At 45.2% G+C, this 17,020-nt stretch overlaps 1 protein-coding gene across 1 annotated transcript in view; it reads right to left on the minus strand.

The window, feature by feature from the left end:
- cavin1b (caveolae associated protein 1b) overlaps window positions 1–14,693 on the minus strand; it is a 26,206-nt gene extending 11,513 nt beyond the window's left edge. Inside the window, exon 1 of the mRNA XM_005748709.2 lies at window positions 13,810–14,693. Coding sequence (XP_005748766.1) covers window positions 13,810–14,340 — 531 coding nt within the window. The 5' untranslated portion in view covers window positions 14,341–14,693. The remainder of the gene's footprint in view (window positions 1–13,809) is intronic.
- Between the last annotated feature and the right edge of the window lie 2,327 nt (window positions 14,694–17,020).

Below are 17,020 nucleotides of genomic sequence, written 5' to 3' on the forward strand. Positions count from 1 at the left end.
GTTTAGGCCCAGACACGGCTAGTGACGTCAGACTTAACGACCGGATAGACTAAATGCAGCAGAGAACAAAGATGGTGATCAAATCTCTGGCGTCTCTCACCATCATACTCAGCTGGTCGTGATACATAAGTGCTTGTTTCATGCACCATCATGTACTGGATATGATGATGATGATTTTAAAAATGCTATAAACTAAAACGTTCTGCAAGTTTAGTCATAACGAGCGGTTCTGTTTGTGCTGCTCATGTTGGGTTTGCAGATTTTCAGGATTTTCCCTGTAGGCTCTTCACCTCACAGCTCCTTAACAAATACAATTTAACTCATTATTTTAATAACTGAAGTGATTAGAATTGCATGAAAGCCACCTTCAAGTATAATTGTGAAATGTGAGCATATTTCTGTATTTGTTCGAGCAAGGTACCGTCCCTACACACTGTTCCCCGGGCGCTGCATTGGTGACTGCCCACTGCTTCACTGGGTGAATGGGTTAAATGCAGAGGAACTATTTCCCTATGGGGACTAACACATACACATTAATTAATTAATTCATTAATTAATTAAAGACAAATAACACACAATCATCATTCAAATGCATTTGCTGCTTTGGTCAGATGTGTCTCTTTTATGTCATTTTGTACGTTTCTTAAAGGCCCACAGTGCGTCTCTAAGCCTATGTGGGACTTCAGAGCCCGCCAGTATCCATAAAGCTCTCGTCTGTTTAACCATCTGAGCTTTGTAAAGTTGCATAAATGAACCAATAAAGTTTTCTTGAAGTGTTTCCAAGGCTGCAGACGTGTGTGTGTGAGGCAGCCTGGTGCTGTTCTCACTCTTACTGCAAGACACAGCTTGCCATTGTGGATTATCACTGGAGGTTGTTTTCATGGCATGCTTTGGTTTATGAGTATTCTGATCATGTACTTTCATGCAGAAGCACATATCAGTGTATGAAGATAACCGGAGAAACACACAATCCAGTGTGATTAGTAAACATAATGCCTCCTGTGACTGATGGCTTCCAAATGAATACAATGAATCTATCTGTAATTTTCAAAAGTTTGTGTACTTTAGGCAAAGCTTGAGATAAGCCTTCCTCTCAGAAATGTTTCATTTTTACGCGATGAGCTTCTAATCACAAGCCTCAGCTCGAGCCCAGTAAAAAGAAAGGGGCAAGTATCTGGAGCTTGGCAGCCTCTCTGTGTACATGTCCCCACACTTGGACGGACAGAGATGATAGCGGTCGTTTCCATGGTCACCCTGTGTTACTGTTTCCAAAAACAATGAGGAGGTTGGTGTGTAAGGAGAGGAGCTGCCGAACAACTGCCTTCTTCCTCAGCCTCAGCTGTGACTGTGCTCTGCTGTTGCTCTGGCTACAGAAGAGCACAGTCACACTGGTGGACACTGGTTTTCAGAGGTGTACGACCAACTGGTCATTACTGTTAATGACTTCACATCCTGGCTTTATTGTTTGGTATGAGTCAAGCTCCAAAAATGTTGGAAAATACTTCCCACAATTTTTCATTTGACCCCCTGCCCTGCTTTCAGACTCCACTCTGTTATAAACATGAACGCCAAGCTCTAGATGAGATAGAGCCTTATCTGTTTCAACACACCAGTGTGTCACCTGTTGTGAGGTAGAATAGACAGTCGGTCACTGTGGATCAGGTTTAAAGCTAAGAAAAAGATGAGTGATGGTGACTGACCCTTTCATCGTGGTAACCATATTTGTTTCATTTTCTTCATCACCCTGGACAGTAAAGTCACTAAGCAGTGAATGTACAGCGACTGTCTCGTGGCATCTGTTTGCAGTGTTTATTCTGGCCTACACTGATAGCTGACATCGCTTCCTCCTTCGTAATCCTCTGCACTTCTCGATTCACTAACTGTCCTTCTCTTTGTCTACATTAAGCTCCTCAGCGTATTCCTTCCATCCTCTCTAAACACTCTCTTCACTCAGAAACACCGTCTGTGCGCCCTCTTCTTGAAGTACATGTTCACCACAGCCATTTCCATGCTTTTAGCAAAGTCTACCAACATTTGTCCTTTTGAATTGCTCTCCTTCAAACACACCTCCTCACATCTGTTCCTTTCACCTACATGTCCATAGAAGTCACCACTGTCTACACCCTGGGGAAACTCTCTGCCACTTCCTCCAACTTTCTCAAGAACTCCTCTCCGTCTTCTAAGTTGTCTGACACTCTCTTCAGCTCCACACTCTTCCTTCAAGATTACCCCTACTCCATTTCTACACCATGGTAGAACCCTTTGAATATATCTGCAATGCTCCTGGCCTTGCTTCCCTTCCACTCTCTCCTGCAAACACAGTATAGCTACCTTACCCTTCAAATTCAGATAGTTAATCATAAATGTTTAGCCAAAAACTAAAATATAAAATGTCCAGATGATGAGCTGGAGCGACAAAACAAATAAAAGCTCACTCAAGTTCAGCACCCATGTCTATCTCAGACCATTCCATGCTGTAGTGGAACAAACGGGCTCTGGTTCTTCTTCTTGCTGCAGTTAGCACACTAAATCCTTGATTACCCTGTTAATGAAAATAACTGAACCCCTGCTAACAGCAGATATGTATACTGGGAATGTGTCTGTGGGTGACTTTGCTTTGAGGCTTGCTTTTTAAAAATAACTTTGGTGGTAATAGCAACATGGTTTGGTTTAAATTGTCCAACTTTTTTGTTAGTGTAGATTTGATGCAGACATTCATGAAATATAGAAAAATTAATTTTTCAAGCTATATGGAGGATAGGAGTCCTGGTCCCTGGAACTGGGACAGGCATTACACTTTCCCAGTTTGACTGGCCATTCACAGGGAGAACACAGAAAGGCCCCCACTGATTTAAAGGCAGTGGATTTGTCTCACCATGGAGCCAGGTTCCAACTCTGTAATGAGACAAAAACTTCAGGGTCAACTTACCAGGAGGTTTCAAGACCTTTGCTTCACCTGCCTGGACGTCTGTTAACAGATAGTCCAAACTGTCATGTCACATGAAGACTTTACGTGACTACTAAGCAACATTCATGCTCCCAAAGCTTCCAAAAATCCGCAGTTTCATACAAAAGTACTCTGAAGAATAAGTAAGACACTTTGCAGTCTAATGGCAATAGAGCTTACTTTGGTCAGTGTAAGGTGTTAAAAAAGCGAGAGCAACACTGAAGTCATAACAGAGGTTGATGACTCTGTGACTTATCACAAATGCTCTTGTGTTCAGGGCCACTAATGTGACTGGAAATGAGAGTCTTCGAACCTGGAATCATATGACAGAGTGGATCATATGAGGAACAAGCTAATGTTTTCAAAAACTGTAGCTTTTCACTGTGAGTCACTGACAATTACTCTATTGATGTCAAGTGACCAGTACTGGAGCAGATCCAGCTGAAAAATATGACAGTATTTGTGAAATGACCAAACACTGAAGGGTTTGTCAGTGATAAAGTCCCTTTTTTAAATGCATAATCAGTGATGTGTGAATGAATGACTCCTTCTGCAGGTACTTGCCATGGTTGACCTTTGTGCATCTTTATCATGGCTTTCGGTCAGTAGTTTGATGGAGTCATACCCGTTCAGGGATTCAAAATTCAAGATTCAAGACTCAAGGTTCAAGGTTCTTTATTTGTCACATGCATAGTTATACAAGTAAAACACACAGTGAAATGTAGCCTGACACGCTCCTCGACTTGTGCAAAAGGGGGGAGAGAGGAAGAACATTATATATTATATACATTAGGTGAATGTGCAGTAGTAGCATGTATGCAGCAAGCAGGTGAATTCTGTACATTAAGTGAATTAAATAATTCACTTAATGATAGACAATCTGAACATTTTACAAAATAGACAACATGAACATATTTAAAATTAAAGGAATTTGAAATGTACTTTGTGCCGGTGGGTTTAGAGTGTCTAGAAGAGAGTCCTGTCTTAGTCACTTAGGGCCCGGATGGCTTGGGGATAGAAGCTCCTCTCAAGTCTCTTTGTCCTAGCCCGGAGAATGCTGAACCTTCTACCGGATTGCAGAAGTTGGAACAGGTTGTTGCCAGGATGGGACGGGTCCTTCAGTATCTGCTCTAGTCTGGCTAGATGTACGTTCTGCTGTACAGATCACTCTCTGGAGAGCTTTTTGGTCCTTAACACAGCTGTTCCCAAACCAGGATGTCATGTTCTGTGTGAGGATGCTCTCCACAGCGCCTGTATAGAAAGTCCTGAGGATCTTTGGAGAGACCCTGAACTTCCTCAGTTGTCGTAGGTGATACAGGCGCTGCCTAGCCTTTTTGGTCTGGACCGGAATGTGGGCAGACCATGTCAGGTCTGAGGAGACGTGGACACCGAGATACTAGAAGGACTGCACCCTCTCCACTGGAGCTCCATTGATTGGAGGAGATGATGTTCTTCAGCAGCCTCTCAAACACCTTCATTACTACCGAGGTCAGTGCAACTGGCCGGTAATCGTTCAGGAATGAGGGTTTGCTGTTCTTGGGCACAGGGATGATGGTGGATCTTTTGAAGCATGTGGGGACCACAGACTTCGGAAGTGAACACACCTGCTAGCTGGTTAGTACAGCAGCTCGGACGTCGTGCTCCACGATGCTGATCACCGGTCTCTCGCTGATGACTGCACTGTCCTCGGTAGTCAGGCGGTAGTTAGCATTAGCCAACTGGCTAACCTCAAAACAGGTGTAGAACTGGTAAAGCTCGTTGGTGAATGCAAAGTCAGCGTTGATCGGTGCAGTGTCCCTTTTGTAGTCCGTAATGGTGCATAGTCCGTGCCACATACTCTGTGTGTCGGTTGAAGCGAGACTCCACGCGCTCCAGGTACCGGCATTTGGCATCCTTCGCCGCACACCGTAGGAGGCGCTCATATCGCCAGTGCCAAGACCCATGTTGTAGGTGGCGGTCCTGGCATTTACTGCAGTGCGGATCGATCTGTCCATCCACAGTTTCTGGTTTGGGAATGTGGTGACTCTCGCAGTGGGGATAATCTCCTCCACTAGCATATTGACGAAGCATACTGCTACTTCCGTAAACTCGTTGATGTCGACTGCACATGCTCTGAACATGTCCCAGTCGACGTCGTTGAGTGCGTCCTGTAGCATAGCTTCTGATTGGGCAGACCAACGTTTTACCTCCCTCGTGGTTACCTCTTCCCTCCGTATGTTTTGTTTATACTGGGGAATGAGGAAGATGGCGTTGTGGTCAGACTTCCCAAAAGCCGGGTGTGAGACAGCTTTGTAGCCCTGCTTGTATGGCGTGTAGCAGTGGTCCAAAATTCGATCCCCTCTCGTTGGACACGAGACATGCTGGTAAAATTTTGGCATGACTTGTCCGAGGTTCGCTTTGTTAAAGTCTCCTGCTACAATGAGGGCTGCGCCCGGGTCCTTGTTTTGAAGCGAACTCAGCACATCATGTAGTTCGGACAAAGCCATACCTGTGTCCGCTTGGGGTGGGATGTAGACCGCCGTGGCGATGACTGAGGTGAACTCACAGGGCAGACAGAAAGGGCGGCACTTAATGCTCAGGAACTCCAGATGTGGCAAGCAGCCGCTGCAGAGAGCAGAAATGCTCCTGGCATCACACCACTTTCTGTTTACCATGAAACACACTCCCCCACCTTTGGTTTTGACTCTGTCCGCGCGGAGCACAAAGAATGAATCCGACAGAGTTGCAGCCTGGTCCGGCACGGTGGGGGTCAGCCATGTCTCCGTGAAGCACAGAATGTTGCAGTCCCTCATGCCACGTTGGAAGGTGACTCTTGCTCTTAGGTCATCGACCCTGTTCTCCATGGATTGTACATTGGCCAGTAGGATACTGGGCAGTGGTGCGTGATGCGCCTGCTGTCTTAGTCTATTTCGAACGCCAGCACGTTTCCCCCGGCGCTTCTTTGTTCTGCGCCTGGGGTGAGCGGCCCGTCCTTTGTTGTTGTCTGCGCTGCGTAGTATCTCAGGCAGCCGGGTCGGGTTTAAAAACGCCCAAGATTAAATGTGCAACCTTGTCACCAATGTTTACAAGTGATCTGCTGTCATAGACCATAAAACTAGAGGATTTTGGGAGGTAAACCAGAGCAAAAAATAAGTAAACCACTCAAAAGGTGCATAGTCTGAGCGGAGCGGTCAGGAAGGCGTCTGGATGTGGCCACGCCATCTCATCGGGGTGAAGAATGGGTTTTGAGTTAGTTGGGAAGGTTTGTGTTGTCACACAGTGTTACCACCCGAGTCCTCTGCCACATGCACCTGGTGTTACTGGGGTGTGATGCGTTCCAGTACGGGCACACTTTGCTGTTCTTATGGCACGGTTAGGGTTGGCTTTCGCTGTTCTGAGCTCAGCCTCATCACCAGATCTGAAAACAGTATTCTGCACTTTTAGCTTTTCACTGACCTCCTGCTCCATGGTTTGTTTTTGGCGCTAGTGGAGATGTTATTCATGACACAGTGGTCTTCTGTGCATTTCTGGATGTCAGCAAATATCATTGCAATGCTACTTGTCCACATTAGTGTGCTGATTATCAGTGGCAGCAGCTCTGAACATGTCCCAGTGCATTCAAAGCAGTGCTGTAAGGCTTCTATTGCCTATGTGCAGGTATTAGCATCACAGACAGATGGTCTGTGATGCTAATACCTGCACATGGTCTGTGTGTGTGTGTGTGTGTGTGTGTGTGTGTGTGTGTGTGTGTGTGTGTGTGTGTGTGTGTGTGTGTGTGTGTGTGTGTCGCAGCTCAGTGATGGTCTGACAGAGAGCAGTCAGGGGCTCCTCTGTGTTTATGCTGGGGGGATGCACATGGCTATGATGATAACAGTGCTGAATTCCCTCGGCAGGTAAAACGGTCTCCATTTAACAGTCAGCTAAGAATCCAGTTTGCTTGTATGGGAAAGTAAATGTTAGTAAAAAATAGAAATACTAGAATGACTCAGGCCTCAGACTTTACACAGCAAGCCGCTCTGAAATAGCTGAAAGAATAACAAAGAAGTTTATTAAATTGAAATATCTAAAGCACTAAATTCAGACAGGTAGTTCATGATTTATACTGTAATATTGGATGATGTTATTTGTGTAAGGCTCATTGAGAATCAGGCAGAAACCAAATCTGAACAAGTACGCCACCGTCTCCAACACAAACAGGAACAACATCTCCTAAAGGCCTTTTCCTTCTCACAATCAAACAAGTATGTGATAGTTGCTATTTTTAGATCGTTCTCCCATTCTGTCTCCTCTGCTCTCACCCTCATCCCCTCTTTCCTGTCCTATCATGTTAGTCAATAATGTCCCCTACACAGGGACTGGACTGTGCTCCATACTCCCATTCCTGCCACTCCTACTGTGCCAAAGCCTGAAAACATTGGTGCAGCTGAAGCAATGTTACACACGATCCAGCCTGTAAAATGAGCAGGGAACACTGAGGCTCACATGTCCATATATGGACCTGGACCGACCTGAGTGAGAAGAATGGGTTCACTTGATGAATTTACATGCAAAACAGAGCCGAGAGGCTCCCAGGCTCAGACTTTTATTACAGTGCTGCAGGCCTGGTTAAAGCAAAACTTTCAGAATAAGGTCTGACTGATGCTGTAATCCACGTAGTAGGATGGTAGATGTAAACATGCCTGACTGAAATGTTGAGTATGGCAGAAACAGGTGTTTCAAATTGTAAACGCAGAGGGAAGTAGAGCTGAAACGTTCAGGTTGAGGATGAGCAAAATGTGTTCTGACAGATTGTTTGTGCGATGTTCTTTCCACAGGTCAGGAGGAGCAGACGTACAGCGCTGTGGTATTAAATCTGCTAAAGTCAGGGATTTAGATGATCCAAGCATCTTATTGTATGCATGGACTTCCATTAAAAAGCTATGTTAACTACATCATTACACAGAGACCAACTGACTTCATTCTGAAAACCGTTCGACTTTGAGGATGCTCATTTTATTACCAGAAAAGCTAAAAACAGCAAACAGGACACTGAGACAGGAGCAGGAGACCTGAGCCCAACACATTTCATTCATGTTTGTCTACTCGCTCCTGGATTTATGAATATCAAAGGCATTTTAAATAACACAGCCTAAAGTAATATAATTCCATTTTATTCAACCAGATTATCTGTCCCTGCGTGTGCTTCCGTCTTTGGTTAGAGCACCAGGTGAGCACTGTCAAGAGGTCCAGGTGAGTGAACCTGATTAACAGAGCACTGACCAATAGTTATCAGCTACAGCTACCTGTGGCATCACACCTGGGAGTCACAACAGCCACAGTCCTAATTCTGAACATAACCACGGTCCAGGTGGTGTAGTTATGAAAAGCCCTCTCCTTAGAGTTGTTATAAAATGGAAAGTATCCACAGCCACAGATGTGCTCAAACATACCGTAAAGTTTGTTCTAAAGTTAGACAGTTTGTAGTTTTGAAGCCTGGCCTTTTACATTTACATTAAAGGGCTGCAGTTTTTAGCACATTAGGCACAGACACACACGCCCTTTAAACACCTGGAGAGCTACTTTGTGTTAATATCATAATAAAACCCACAGTGGTGCTTCTTGATTTAGTTTACAGACTAGAACCTTTAGACTGGAGTTTAAATGGAGCTAGAGATCGTGGTCATGGTAAAACCTCCACGTGCAGCATTTCAGATTCATTTGTCTTTCCTATGATTAGCTTTGAATCTTCAGGACTAAATACGAGCGCTTTATTCATCAGAGGAACTGATCTGAATGACAGAAGTGGGAGAAATAGAAAAAGGAATGAGGTGTGACGCAGGGTGAAGTGCGGGTGGCTGGAGGAGCTAGGGAGGTGGAGGAATGGGGCCGTGACTGGTTCCACATCAGGAGGAGTGGAGGTTAGAATGGAGAGTTGGGGATGCCTGTGCAATGAATCAGCTGTTTAAATATGATCCCTGCTCTTCATCGTAACACACCCATTCACTCCCTCAAGAAGAGGAGGTAGGGATGCACACCTCCTCTTCGTGACATGCTATTTATCATTCCACCCTCCTTACAGTGCTGGAATGAAGCCCCTTGGGCCAACCTGCTGCACTGGGCCCACAGTCTTTATTGCTGGTGTTGTAGCAGATTTAGACTTAAAGTGCAGGGTTAGAAAAACCAGCAGGCACTGTCCTGGTTATCATATACTGCCACTCGCTGGCTTCAGGTCAACGAGCCACATGTGTTCAGGTACAAACTAAACATCATCACACTGAACTTTATAAAACAGTCTGTCCTTAAAGGTGTTCATGGTTCTGCTCAGTGCACAGATGAGTGCGATGTTCAACAATGGAAACAAGCTTCTCACTCAGCACCACGACCTGAACATGATGTCTGACTTAGCTGCAAAAATTAAACTTCACACAAGAACCGGCTAGTAGATAGCAAAGTAATCAGTAATCAGTGGGTGCACATTTTCTTAGCTACTGATTGGCTGTCGAGTTATTTTTTGTAGGTCAGTGGAGCTGATGGTGTGTTTAAGTGTGACAGCATGGACATCTGCAGCAACAAGATAATAAAAGCTAAAGCTGCGTCCACACAGCACATCACTGTGTTGCTGTCAGTAGCAGATATTCCTAAACCTCTATTCTCACTGGCTGCCTCAAGTTTGAGAAAAGTTTAAAGTCAACAGAGTTTTGCTACCTGTGGTTACATTAAGTTAAAATAGACAAATGTGACTGATGATTAAAGCTGAAGGAAGCCCCGGGAGAGCGCAGAGCAGAGCTGGAGTGATGAGAGGAACTTGTAGAAAGACGTTGTTGAAGGAGCACCCAGAGTGATGTGAAACGTAACAAGTGTGATGTGGACTAAGAAAAACATGCTGTGTACTTTTGGTGTGGAGCTGTGAGCTGTGCTGATGTTTCCTGTGGTCAGCTGCATCCGAAACCTGATGGGGTTTAAAGATACGAGCCAAGAAACCAAAACAATGCAAGACGCAAGGTGATCATTTTCACTGCGTGTAAACTCTTTAAACTTATCAGTGCACCTTGCATTTCAGCACTCTCACACGCTACTGTGGTGTAGAGTATCACATTCCAGGCCAGATCCTCACTGAGTGCAGTAAGCTCTCGTCTGGCAGCGTATGGCCTCAGCTGTCAAGGAACTGAACACAGATGTAAGAGAGTAAATCTCAGGCTTGCTGGACAAGCAGCTCAATGAGCCCAACGCACACAGGCTGACACAAACACACACCGGAGGAGGAGAGCTGCTGCTCATGCTAACAGGGAGGCAGGTGCTTCACGTGCTGACAGAACGCCCTCTGGTTAGTTTCCACCTACACATTGTATAGTAGCTCATCACACGTGCCAGCAGCATGGGGTGGCATTACTTTCGATTGGCTGTAATATAATGCAATATGACTGAGGTCATAAAACCCAAGAAAGACACAATCTTGCTATCCTCCGTGATTATTAGTCTTCCAGGGTGCATTTACATATATATTAAACTATACATGACACCTGAAGTCAATGGCAGCCTTCACTCATGGTGAAATCATCACTTATATCAATCTCAGCTTGTAAGGGGGAAGGCCTAGCAGGGACAGCATCAGACTACAGCACAGATTCAGCCCCCTGTGCTTCACTACAAAGCCCTCGTGCTGTTTCCTCACTGTGTGAGCCGGCCCCTGGAACAGCAACTGTGCTTTTATTACCAGCAGAGCACCAGGCCAGGGCCTTTCCTCAGGGTACCAGCAGCACAAGTGTGAGTGAAAAGTGGGAAATACCTGAGACACATCAGAAAGCTGTGTGTTTCTAGGCTGCAAATACGCTCAGAGCCTCGGGGTTAGACCGCTACGTCCTGATTTTGTAATAACATTTCAACACAGCACGTGAAGCAATCCAAGCTGTGAAAATATATTCTTAGCACTACAGATGCAGTAAAGCCATTTAAATGAATACTAATGCTGTTAGTATGCTGTGTACTGCTTATGCCGCATGGCTGTTAGCTTGCACTGGACCGCACGTGTGAAATGAGATGTTGCTTTTGTGTATATTGTTTTGAACAGCAGCATTGTGTAAAGCTCATGGTGATGCTTAAATGTGGTGCATGTTCCACGTGTCACCTTGATGCTGGTAACCCACAGAAATCACGTCAGCACATATTTCTGCACAGCCATCAGTATGTAGACTTTTACATGCTGTTATGCTGCGATATAGGATGAGCTATAGCTCAGGAGGTAGAGCGGATCTAACTGGAAGGTCGGTGGTTTGATTCCTGGGATGCCAGACTATCTCCTAACCCCAAGTTGCTCTCCAATGCATCTCTCAGTGTGTGACAGTGATGTTAGATGTGCCTGTGTGAATGAGGCAAGTTGTGTAAAGCGTTTTGGGTGCCCAGGCAGAACCAGTCCATAAAAGACTAGTTTTCCTGTGAACGCTGGAAGCCTGATACACTGCAGCGTTTGCAGCTGAGATTCAATATCCTAAATTTTCCCCAAATGATTTACAAGTAGTGGAAACAATGTTGCACATTTGATGTTTAAAAATATGCACATGAGTGATTGTTCTCTATGTGTCCATTGGTGGTTCCATGCACTTCTACTTTAAGTTTAGTTGCTGCCCCGCCCCACCCTCCATACACAATAAAGAACGGTTTAGAATATGTCCGATCACCTCCAGCATGACGGGGCCCTCGGCTCCTATGATCTTTGATCTGCATGATAGACAGCACCTTCATCCAAACACTGAGTGAACATGAACAGTGCTGGTATTCCACCAGGAGACCTGAAGGATCGTCGGGGGATCACTCTTCACACGAGGGCCCAAAACATTATTCAGACACTTTTTTTCCTCTAATTTGTCACACATCTGTTTGCCCTCTGTGTTCAGACTGAACGAAGACGTTGACAGTGTTAATGTTTCCAAGTATCAGTGTGTGTCCCATGCTGGGGTGTTGGCCAAGTGTTTACTGTCTGACTTTTAAAAAGAATCTGCCCTGAAAGGGCAACAGAGGAGCAGAGAAAACTGAAAACAGAACAACACATTGTGGCTTTGCTTTTTTAATGAAGATGAATCTGATCTTATGTCATAGTTGGCAACTGTAACCAAAGCCAGTGTTTTGAGTTAGCGAGGGAGCCGGTGATTGGCATTTCAGGGGGAGTTTCTCTCGCCACAGGGGCAGGGCGCTTGGCTAACGTTAGCAAAATCCCAACCTCTGATATTCCAAACAGACTGTTTTGGAAGCTTTCAGCCCTCAACTTCAGCAATTTATCGGGGACTAATTAAAATGTAGATTTACGATGTTCTCAGATTGAGAAACAGTTCAGTCATTGAATTCCTTCATATGTGATGAAAAGATAAGTTTGTTTTTCACTCAGAGTCCTGCCCTGCTCATCTGCTGATTGCTAAAAAAAGTCTTATACTCGTAGACCGAGGCACAGACGCCAGCAGCATTGTGTAAGTCTGTTAGCACAGAGTTCAAGTCCGACCGTGTGCAGTCAGGCAGTCTGCAGCGCCTAAGATGGAGCCCTCATTTGACTGAGGGAAACAGAGAGAGTGAGGTGGGTCCAAGCCACGATGTCTGAGTCAAGGGTGGAAACTCTGAATGTTCTCGCGCCACTGTGCAAAAAAGCTGCAAGCTATTACACATCACAGTGCAGCCTCTCAAGCTAAAAAAAGAAACAGGGCTCTCCTCAGCTCCCCTCAAAGAAAAAAACGTGCTCCTTCTTAAAAGAAACATCTGCCCCCAATCCTCTGCTTTAAACTGGACCTGACGCATGCTCGTGGTATTTTCCATCTTTTTAGAAATAGTGAGGAAAGAGTGAAATGACTTTCTGAACCGATTTCGTCTGACTTGAGCTGACTTGAGCTGCCAGTAGGCGAAGGCTCTTTGTCCTACATACAGCATGCTATGGAAGAGATACCTGGAGGCCACCTGTACTGCAAACTGAAGCTGCATATTCACTTTAACTGCTGCAGTTTTGGTGTTGAGAAGGTGGAGCTGCAGAGACACACACACACACACACACACACACACACACACACACACACACACACACACACACAGCCATGATCTCTGCTTCCCTGTGTCGTCTAATAACTTAATGCCAGTAGAAAGGGCATTAATGATAAGACCTGGGGTGAACTCAGGAAATGTATCATAAATTGGAGAAAGAGAGGAAGCTGTGTTTTCTGATAAATTGTTACCATCGCTCTAGCTTTGTTCTGTTGGCTCATACTTTAATTATTAAGTGTGATTTGGAGTCATTTGGTTCATGATTTACAAACTCTTGTTTGCTGTTCATCCTCCTCAGTCTAATGCTGTCGTTGGTTGATCGCTTCACTCTAATGCAGTTCCACAAGCATTTGGCTCCTTTTGCAAAGCCTGGTAATAATTACATAATAATTAAAGTTCTCTGCTTTTATTTCCATGCAGAAACACAACGTTTCTGTTAAAACATCATTTTTTTGTTTTTCAGGAAATTAAAAGTCTGTGGATGATCAGGGTGGTGTTTGAAATGCAATACGAGGGCGCGTCTATACAACAAAAACACTATCTTTGCATTTTTTTTGTCCATCTTAAGTGATTATTCTGAGCAACATTGCAAAGTCAGAGTAATTCAAAGGTCAGACTTTCTTTCTTATCATCTGTCCAGAGAAAAGTCTTACTGGTGTGTGTGAGAGTGAAAGCAGCCTCCAGTAAGAACCACTCCCTGAAGCCCTCAGCATCCCAGCAACATCTTCACCAGACTAAACCACCTTTGTAGGAGTTTTCAGTGATATGGCTCACAAACCAAAACCCTGCTCGGTTATTCGGTTCATCCATGAACCACACCCATCTCTCAGGGTTTCACTCCCACATCAGACTGACTAACACATACTGAAACACAAACACTCTCCCACCTGATAAATCATGACTTTGAAGTTGCGTCTCTTGAGCAGCTCCGCCTCGTTGTTCTCCAGCTTCTTGATCTGGCCTCCTTGCTTCTCCAGCGTGGCTCGCACTGTCTTGACATTGACGCTCACCTTGCGCACCTTTTCCATCATCTTGTTGACACTGTTGGATGTGGTGCTGTGGCTCTTGGTGAGTTTTGTGAGCTCGCCTTGGATGCTGGTCACCGTACGCTCCATCTCCTGCTGCCTGGCCTCCAGCCCGCTCTGGGTCTGCTGGATCTGGTCCACTGCCCCGATGATCTTGTCAAGCAGTGAGAGCACCATGACCCCGTTAACCTGTGGATCAGCTTTAACGCCATCATCTTTGTCCTCGGCGGCGTCCCCTTCTGTGCCCATTGTGGACAGTTCTTTCTTGGCTGCGGCAAGGGCGTTGTCTTCATCATCTGAAGGTGGAAGGTTAACCTCATCATCAGAGATCTCAGTGAGAGTTTGAGGCTCCAGCTGGGCACTTCCAAACTCCAGTGCTTCCATGGCTGCCATGTTGGTAGATTTTATAAAGTGTAATCAACCTTTTTCACCACAGTTTCTTCTGGATTACTTTCTCACTCCTTATCTTCCCACCTGCGTCTTCCTCTGCTCTGCTCTGCAGCCTCTTCTTTTTTACTTCCTATTTACAAACTCTCTAATCCCTCTCCAGCACACATACATAGAGCCTGTCTTTCTCGGCTATCTGTCCGTTCTGTCTGAAGCTCCTGGAGTCGGGCCAGTGATCAGGGGAAGCCGAGCGATGCTGGATGTGACCACATGAGCGTTAGGATGTAAATGTCTCACCAGGCAGAGAGATCCTCCAGTCAAGCTACAGCCGGCAGCGCTTTTTTTTTCCAACCCACCCTCCCTTTTTTCCACTGGGCTCTCCTCCTCTCCTCACACCCCTCCTTTATCTCCTCCCTAAATTTACAAATTTCAGTATGACTCCACCTAAGTCCAGCCCCTCATGACTCGATGGCACACCCACATGGCCTAGCCTTGTCCCATCAGCATGGCTGAAATAGTTAGCAGAGCTGCACTGAGCTGCTCGTATACAAGCTGAGGCACAGCCGAAGGAGGAATGCCAAGCTGGAGCTATTCTTGTTTCCATTCCTGTCTCCCTGCTCTCCACAACATGGAAAGCAGCAGTGGATGAAAAACACAAAGAATAGAAAGCAGCTTGGAAAAGCTAACAGCTTACAGTTCTAAAGTCTAACATTTAATACTATTAGGGTAAGTTGTCCCAAGATTTTCAACAACAGCTTGAATCTTAGCGATCAGACCCTTTTGGGTTCAGTTAAGATTGAGGCCTTGTTTAGACCGCAGCACAAGTACAGACCAACTATTTTTTAGACTAAGGCTTAAGTCAGCGCCAGCTGGCTGTGTTGGCTCCAAAGACATTTCTTTCTACACGTGACGCTGATAAAGTATAAACTTCTCTCCACAGAAAAGAAAACTACCATGAGGTGCTGTGGAGGAAATTTATGATGTCTTTCCTAACCAAGAAGTGACATATCATATGCCATAAAAGTGACATATCAAACATGTCTCAAGGAAATTTTCTGAAAGTCAGGTTACCATCTGGTAAATCTTCCTCATTTCAAGCACTGTCGTGTAATTTGTGACAGGAAGTAATGCTGCATCTGCAACTGGGTCAGATCAGCAGGATTATTCACATCATGAACCAACATCCACCTATGCACCTAGGAGCAATTTAAAAGGAGGGGGGAACAATACTAAAGAGGACGTACTATAAAGCACATTACAGGTGCAGCTGTTGGTTACAAAGGGCACGGGACATTATGATTACTTACCTGCATGCATCATCACTGACTGCTCCCACCTAAGGCCTCAGACGAGTCTGATTCCTCCTGGGTCGTTGTGCTACTTCCTCAGTGTAACCCAGTGATGTCCTTGTGTTCTCCTAGTGCTAACGTCAGCCTCTCTCTGTGTATAGATTCCCTGGACCTTGGCCTGTTTTCCTTCCCCGTGGACCCTGAGTGGATAAGCGTAAGAGTGAGTTTGGACTGGATTATTGTGTGAGTCAGCGTGTGAAGAGGAGTTTGGACCTTCCCCTGGCTGCCCTGGATCCAGCTTCGTCCCCCCAGCACTGTATATATGTATATATCTCACCTGGTGACACCTGTGTAAATAAATTCATTCAGAGTCCTGTGTTTGATTCATGCACTCGTAATCGTGACAGTTATGCAGATGGGAACTGATAAGAATTTAGTGATTATAAATTCATTATCAATATCACTTATTGATTCGATTCCCTATCGATTCTCATTGGCTCCAGTTTGAGGGTCACCATCACCTCTCAGCGGCATATCAAAGACATTACATCCATGCACATTAACTACATGCTGTGTGATCAAACATTCGTGCATGTTGGAGGTGTTCCCCGCTTTGTTGTGATCGGTGATGACAGGGGATTTCTTTATTAAATTATTATTATTATTTTGTTAAAAAAGTGAATGCACATATTGCACAGAACACTTGTCTGAAAAGTAATGCAGTACGTTACTTCATTACACCCAGGATAAAGACATTCGTGTACTACTCGTTACTTTCATGTTACTCTGTAAGATCTGAACACTGTCACATAGTTACCACTGAACAATATAAACCTACAGGCTACAGTCACACACACCAACACAATCCATCCTGATGACCTCACACGTGATCTTTCTCTGTGTGTCGGTATGAGCACAAAGCAAAGATGAAAACCAGCACAAAGAGACTTCACAACGGTTGTCACGGTGATTCTACTGTAGAAACGCCTCGCCTCTGTCAGTGCGGCCCAGGGTGGCTGTGGCTACAATGTAGCTTACCATCACCAGTGTGTGAATGGGTGGATGACAGGTTATGTAAAGCGCTTTGGGGTCCTTAGGGACTAGAAAAGCGCTATATAAATACAGGCCATTTACCAAACATGAACAGGTAGAAGCGGAAGCTGCAGCCTGACTGCTGTTCAGCAGCAGCTCAGGTTATCACGGTGCTGGGTCAGCACTTCCTCAGCTTCAGCATCACTCTGCGTTCTTGGCTATTAGAGTTAGCATGCTGTTTGTGCAGGTGCTTGCTAAGAGCCAAAGTTGTGTTAACAGTATGATGCAGCTGTTTCTGTCCTGCAGCAGTCTCCACTTTACAATCGCGCTCTCAGAATCAGAATCAGAATCAGAATGGGGTTTAT

Source organism: Pundamilia nyererei, unplaced genomic scaffold, assembly GCF_000239375.1.
Source record: "Pundamilia nyererei isolate P.nyererei 1_Seehausen unplaced genomic scaffold, PunNye1.0 scaffold00228, whole genome shotgun sequence".
NCBI lineage: Eukaryota > Metazoa > Chordata > Actinopteri > Cichliformes > Cichlidae > Pundamilia > Pundamilia nyererei.